At 43.8% G+C, this 6,294-nt stretch overlaps 1 protein-coding gene, 4 non-coding genes and 1 pseudogene across 5 annotated transcripts; all 6 read right to left on the bottom strand.

The window, feature by feature from the left end:
• Positions 1-79: 79 nt before the first annotated feature.
• LOC118377623 (60S ribosomal protein L7) lies at positions 80-4,652 on the bottom strand. The gene is made up of 7 exons (XM_035764570.2): positions 4,508-4,652; positions 3,925-4,024; positions 3,205-3,371; positions 2,698-2,835; positions 1,978-2,087; positions 1,174-1,385; positions 80-131 (listed from the first exon to the last, which is right to left on the bottom strand). Exons 1-6 carry the CDS (start codon positions 4,519-4,521, stop codon positions 1,177-1,179), a joined length of 738 nt encoding a protein of 245 aa, XP_035620463.1. The 5' UTR covers positions 4,522-4,652; the 3' UTR covers positions 80-131; positions 1,174-1,176.
• Positions 321-413, bottom strand: LOC118377626 (small nucleolar SNORD12/SNORD106). Its single transcript, XR_004824289.1, has one exon. It is a non-coding gene; the product is annotated as a small nucleolar SNORD12/SNORD106 (small nucleolar RNA).
• LOC118377628 (uncharacterized) lies at positions 1,652-1,748 on the bottom strand (annotated as a pseudogene).
• On the bottom strand, positions 2,218-2,310 carry LOC118377624 (small nucleolar SNORD12/SNORD106). Its single transcript, XR_004824286.1, has one exon. It is a non-coding gene; the product is annotated as a small nucleolar SNORD12/SNORD106 (small nucleolar RNA).
• LOC118377625 (small nucleolar SNORD12/SNORD106) lies at positions 2,945-3,037 on the bottom strand. The gene has a single exon (XR_004824288.1). It is a non-coding gene; the product is annotated as a small nucleolar SNORD12/SNORD106 (small nucleolar RNA).
• On the bottom strand, positions 3,671-3,762 carry LOC118377627 (small nucleolar SNORD12/SNORD106). Its single transcript, XR_004824290.1, has one exon. It is a non-coding gene; the product is annotated as a small nucleolar SNORD12/SNORD106 (small nucleolar RNA).
• Positions 4,653-6,294: the final 1,642 nt, after the last annotated feature.

Raw genomic sequence — 6,294 nt, 5'->3', positions numbered from 1 at the left:
TAGGAAACCACTTGGGAAGGTTCAACATACGACACAAAACAGATTATAGACACCAGAGTTATGAGACAAGACCAATAAGTTCCTTTTGATGTTTATTGTACAGACAACAGCATCCTTTGGAGGAAAAAAAAACCTGGAAGACAAGAAATTTGAATATCAGAAAACACGTTTCTTACTCACAGCGAACACATTTCCAATGTTTAGTTTTGAGATCCATTGTCACCCAAAAAAATGCATTTCATTTCAGTAACTGGATGGGAGAACATCCTCAAAGTGCCAGTAGACTGGCTGGGAGAACATCCTCAAAGTGCCAGTAGATTAATGTGGTTTCAGACAAATTGGCTTAGTTTTTCAGACTGGTTTCACCAGAGTCGATAAGATGGGGAAAAAAGTTGAGCATCATTAACCACGTTGTGTAAAAAACAGAAACTGGACACTTAGGGACTTGAAAAAAAGATACCCATAAACAATGTTCAGATGGTTTTGTTCTCCATCACAACACCGGCATAAAAACCCCGATAAGGCAGTGGTCACCAACCTTGACGGCACAAGACCCGATTCATCTAGTCAAGATCTGGGACTGAAAAGTGAATAAAAACCCGAGTCATCTAGTCAAGATCTGGGACTGAAAAGGCGAAAACAAAATCCGAAACACCAGTCGGACATCAGCCCCAATAATCTTTCCTTCGTCCCAAAGCGTTCACCCCCCCCCCTCACTCGAAAGGAAAAATGGCCGCCAAAAGAAATGGAAACTCCATCCAACCCAGCTTCCAATCCATCCGACAGCCTCCAATCCAACCCACAGCCTCCAATCCAACCCACAACTTCCAATCCATCCGACAACTTTCAATCCAACCCACAGCCTCCAATCCAATGCCAATTCCCTACATAGTGAACTATTTATGGGTTGAACTAGTGCACTATATAAGGAATAGGGTATCACTTGGGGATACAAAACTACAGGTTTCCCATCTCACCTTAACTCTACCCCTGTCCCAGGCGTATCCCCCGAACTCAGTCCTTGGGATTCCCAACGTGTGAATTTTTTTTGGTGTTAGCCCCGACAATACAAAGCTTGATTATTTGAATCAGCTGTGTAGCGATATGGGGGCTGGGTTTCCCCCGAGGACCGAGTGTTGGAAACACTGCCTTAGAAAAAAAAATCACGAGTCACCTCTAGTTCATCCTCCTGACGAGTCTGTTGATCTGGTCTTCCCTGTTTCCAGCGTCGCCTCCCTCCACAAAGTGAGTCGTCTTCTTGTTCATGCCGCCGCGGGGTGTGGACAGTTTGAAGGGCCACAGGAAGTTGTTGGCAGGCTTGAAGTTCTTCCCGACCGTGTAGATCTCATGGATCAGGTCCTCCACACAGATGATGCTGTATTTACCTGAGGGACAAGGACAGCGTGTACACGAGGACAGAGTGAGGACAGCGCGAGGACAGCGCGAGGACAGAGTTTTAGAATAAGGCTGTAAAGTAACAAAATAAGGAAATGTCAAGAGGACTGAATACTTTCCAAACGCAGTGAATTTAGCAGATGTTGTAGAGAGAAGCGTACGGCTAACGGGTTTGTGTACAGTAATGGGAAATCCATGTCCCAAATCACGAAATGCAGCCGCCTATTCTGCCATTTCAGATCACAGTCGTTTTCTCAATGTGGTTTCAGACAAATTGGCTTATTTTATTTTTCAGACTGGATTCACCAGAGTCGATAAGATGGGGAAAAAAGTTGAGCATCATTAACCACGTTGTGACGTTTGAATGACAGGAAGAAGACATTGTCACCAGCTGTACCATGTAACAAATCAATGTCCAGGTAATGACTTAAATACATCCATGTTTTACCCAGCACCTGAGTAACGGTGTACGGGACATGGATCGTCTTTAACCATCTAGTCCATGTTAAGAGTACATGTGGGAAAAGGCTTTGACCTCCCAACATTATGAAGCGATTCAGTCCCATATGAGTAAATGCGTACCCAGGGCCTTCTCGACCAGGGCGTTGTCCGTGAGGGCGATGCGCTGCTTGGTCATCCTGCCATGGCCACGCTTGTAGATCAGCTCGCGAACAGACTTCAGGTTGGGGTACCTACGAAACAAGAGCAGGAAAATACTGTGGGTGCAGGTAGCGTAGTCGCAACGAAACAGTGAGAACTACTGCACCCAACCAAAACAATACATTTGGTTCATTTCATACCGGGCACGTCTTTAGTAATATCAATGTGGTTTCAGACAAATTGGCTTAATTTTTCAGACTGGTTTCACCAGAGTCGATAAGATGGGGAAAAAAGTTGAGCATCATTAACCACATTGTGTAAAAATACCAGACAATCACCACAGCAGAATTCAGGCCGTACCACTACCTTAAATCAATGCCAAGTAAAGTAACACAAAACCATAACTGTCCAATTCAACAGGGCTGTCCACATCAAAGCAGGGGTGTATTCATTCGTGCAAACCTGTTTGCAACATGAAAAGTTCTGCTACGAAAAAACAAGCATTTTTTTGTTGGCCAATTCAGGTTAGTCTCTTCCCTACATCGGATCGTTGGCTCCCTAGTGAATACATTTACATTTAACATTTACATTTAAGTCATTTAGCAGACGCTCTTATCCAGAGCGACTTACAAATTGGTGCATTCACCTTATGACATCCAGTGGAACAGCCACTATACACCGTGGTAGTGATGTCAGTCTTACCCCCAAGCGATGTAGGGCTCGGCGATCCTCAACATGTTGATGGAAGCCTTGTTCAGTTTGACGAACACTCCGTTGAAGATCTGACGCAGACGCATGAGCTGGAGGACCTTGCGCACCTTGGGGCTGACACCGTTGATACTAAAAGGGGGGGGGGGGCAGAAAGAGAAGAGTCGAGGGGCACGGTGTTAGTTATGTTCAGCACAACATCACTTGTCTTAATGTTCCAGTTGGCTTTTAGTTTACATTCAATGTGGTTTCAGACAAATTGGCTTAATTTTTCAGACTGGTTTCACCAGAGTCGATAAGATGGGGAAAAAAGTTCAGCATCATTAACCACATTGTGTTAAAGTTCGAATGACAGGAAGAAGACATTGTCACAAGCTGTACAATGTAACAAATGTAATGACTTAAATACATCCATGTTTTACCCAGCACCTGAGTAACGGTGTACGAGACATGGAAATCTGATAAAATACACATTTAGCAGCCTAATCCACAGAAACACACCCCCTGATCCTGATGACGAAGGCCAACTTGGGCTCCGCCGGGACGTAGAAGTTCCCGACCTTGCGGGCCGTCCGCCCCATGCGGATCTCACGCCGGTACATCTCCCTGTACTCCTTGTGGTACTTCTCAGCCCGCTTGTAGATCAGTTTCCTGGTCACCTTACGAGTCTGGGGATACAAAGCATCAACTATGATTCAGAGCAGAACATCACAGCTGGGCAACACCTCTAGTTAACTTCACAGTATGAACAAAAAAACATTTTTTTTTTAGCAGCTGGTTGTATGGCATCCACCCACCACTGTCCATAAGGATGCAATGTTTAAAACTGATCAAATACATTTTATTTGTCATATGCATCAAATACAACAGGTGGAGGAGACCTTACATTGGAATGTTTATTTACAAGCCGTTAACCAACAATGCAGTTTCAATGTTATAGCCCGGCAATGATTATTTAGTACATTTCTATGTGGTTTCAGACAAATTGGCTTATTTTTCAGACTGGTTTCACCAGAGTCGATAAGATGGGGAAAAAAGTTTAGCATCATTAACCACGTTGTAGTTATAAGGTATGAATGACAGTGGGTGGATATAACACCCCCCACCCACAACCAGACAGTTCTAAGCAGTACATCAACTGCATTTAAGGGGAGATTATATGCATTGTCAAATTAAATATGGAAGCCTGCTAGTTAGTCCTTTGGTTTAGTTCAAACTTACTTTTTTTTCGGCAAGCATCTTCTTGATGCGCATGGTCTTCATGGTGGCGAAGGCCTTCCGCCTTTTCAAAAGGCTCTCAGGGACCGCCGGAACCTTCTTTCTGCAACAGATGCGACACTTTGTTTAGAGTAAGGAGGGAAACAGTTTAACATGGATGGAAGTGACTGACTGAGGAATAGTAATTTAACGGACCAAACATTGTTGCGAAACTGGCCTGTTAGTTTCGCCCGGCGAAGACAGACGCAAAGTCTACTTTGTGATATTGTGGAGCTCAAACAGCGAAATACTCCGAAAATATACTATGTACCTCATTGGCAATATGCAAGTAATACTACGAGACACGCATCGCATATAAGTAAAAACATGTGCAAATCGATTCGCAAGACGGGCATGTTTCTGACCGCATCCAGTCCCGAGTCAACAAAATCAACAAAAATATCGTAAAGTAAAAAACGCAACTCCACACTACCGACACGACAAATATGTTATATTGTTGACGATAACGAACTAAATGTCAAATAACGTTGAATATTTGTGAAATTAGTAGATTGACATAGATTCTTGCAGAGCAGAAATCACTTACTCTGCGTCCGCCATTGTGTCCACCGAGAAAGAGACTTTCTTTCATGCGCATGCGTGAGTTAAAAGCTTGTAGGACCCCAGTCGCTGTCTATTAAACTGCCTGAGAAGAATTTGCTATTGCAGCTAATCTCGCAGTGTCTACCCTCCAGTGGCGATTTTAGCACGTAAATCTTGGTGGGGCAAACTCAACATGAGAAACGAACTGTTAGGGCCTTCATTTTTTTTTTTTTTTACCTTTATTTAACTAGGCAAGTTAGTTTTAAGAACAAATTCTTATTTACAATGACGGTATACCGAAACGCAAAAGGCCTCCTTTTAAACACATTTTTTTTACCTTTATTTAACTAGGCAAGTTAGTTAAGAACAAATTCTTAAGTCGCTCTGGATAAGAGCGTCTGCTAAATGACTTAAATGTAAATGTAAATGTACAATGACGGTCTACCGAAATGCAAAAGGCCTCCTGTGGGGGCATTTCGGTAGACCGTCATTGTAAATAAGAATTAAATTAAATAAAGGTTAAATAAAAAAATATATAAAAATGAAGGCCCTAACAGTTCCTGTGCACCGTTTCTCATGTTGAGTTTGGAGGGTCGACACTCGGATTAAAAATACAAATCAATAAAATAAAAATATAGGACGAAACACACATCATGACAAGAGAGACAACACAACACTACATAAAGAGAGACCTAAAGACGACAACATAGCATGGCAGCAACACATAACACAGCATGGTAGCAACACAACATGACAACAGCATGGTAGCAACACGACAACAACATGGTAGCAACACAACATGACAACAACATGGTAGCAACACAACATGACAACAACATGGTAGCAACACAACATGCCAACAGCACAACATGACAACAACATGGTAGCAACACAACATGACAACAACATGGTAGCAACACAACATGGTACAAACATTAATGGGAACAGACAACAGCACAAAGGGCAAGAAGGTAGAGACAACAATACATCACACACAGCAGCCACAACTGTCAGTAAGAGTGATCGAGTCTTTGAATGAAGAGATTGAGATAAAAACGTTTTAGTTTGAGTGTTTGTTGCAGCTGGTTCCAGTCGCTAGCTGCAGCGAACTGAAAAGAGGAGCGACCCAGGGATGTTTGTGCTTTGGGGACCTTTAACAGAATGTGACTGGCAGAAGGGGTGTTGTATGTGGAGGATGAGGGCTGCAGTGGGTATCTCAGATAGGGGGGAGTGAACAGGTGTTGTATGTGGAGGATGAGGGCTGCAGTAGGTATCTCAGATAGGGGGAGTGAACAGGTGTTGTATGTGGAGGATGAGGGCTGCAGTAGATATCTCAGATAGGGGGAGTGAACAGGTGTTGTATGTGGAGGATGAGGGCTGCAGTAGGTATCTCAGATAGGGGGAGTGAAAAGGTGTTATATGTGGAGGATGAGGGCTGCAGTAGGTATCTCAGATAGGGGGAGTGAACAGGTGTTATATGTGGAGGATGAGGGCTGCAGTGGGTCAGATAGGGGGAGTGAACAGGTGTTGTATGTGGAGGATGAGGGCTGCAGTAGATATCTCAGATAGGGGGAGTGAACAGGTGTTGTATGTGGAGGATGCTGGGCTGCAGTAGGGTATCTCAGATGAGGGCTGTAGGATATCTCAGGAGTGAACAGGTGTTGTATGTGGAGGATGAGGGCTGCAGTAGGTATCTCAGATAGGGGGAGTGAACAGGTGTTGTATGTGGAGGATGAGGGCTGCAGTAGGTATCTCAGATAGGGGAGTGAACAGGTGTTGTATGTGGAGGAT

This window comes from Oncorhynchus keta, chromosome 4 (genome assembly GCF_023373465.1).
Source record: "Oncorhynchus keta strain PuntledgeMale-10-30-2019 chromosome 4, Oket_V2, whole genome shotgun sequence".
In the NCBI taxonomy this organism is placed as follows: Eukaryota; Metazoa; Chordata; class Actinopteri; order Salmoniformes; family Salmonidae; genus Oncorhynchus; species Oncorhynchus keta.
Note: the sequence above shows the minus strand (reverse complement) of the source record. Positions and strands in the feature narration are given on the sequence as shown.

What these genes read in the sequence shown, in the direction of transcription:
- LOC118377623 (XM_035764570.2), bottom strand. An exon ending in TTCGTCATCAGGATCAGGGG is followed by an intron (nt 2,836 to 3,204) that starts GTGTGTTTCTGT and finishes CCCCCCTTTTAG; the next exon opens with TATCAACGGTGTCAGCCCCA. An exon ending in CCTGGTCGAGAAGGCCCTGG is followed by an intron (nt 1,386 to 1,977) that starts GTACGCATTTAC and finishes CTTGTCCCTCAG; the next exon opens with GTAAATACAGCATCATCTGT.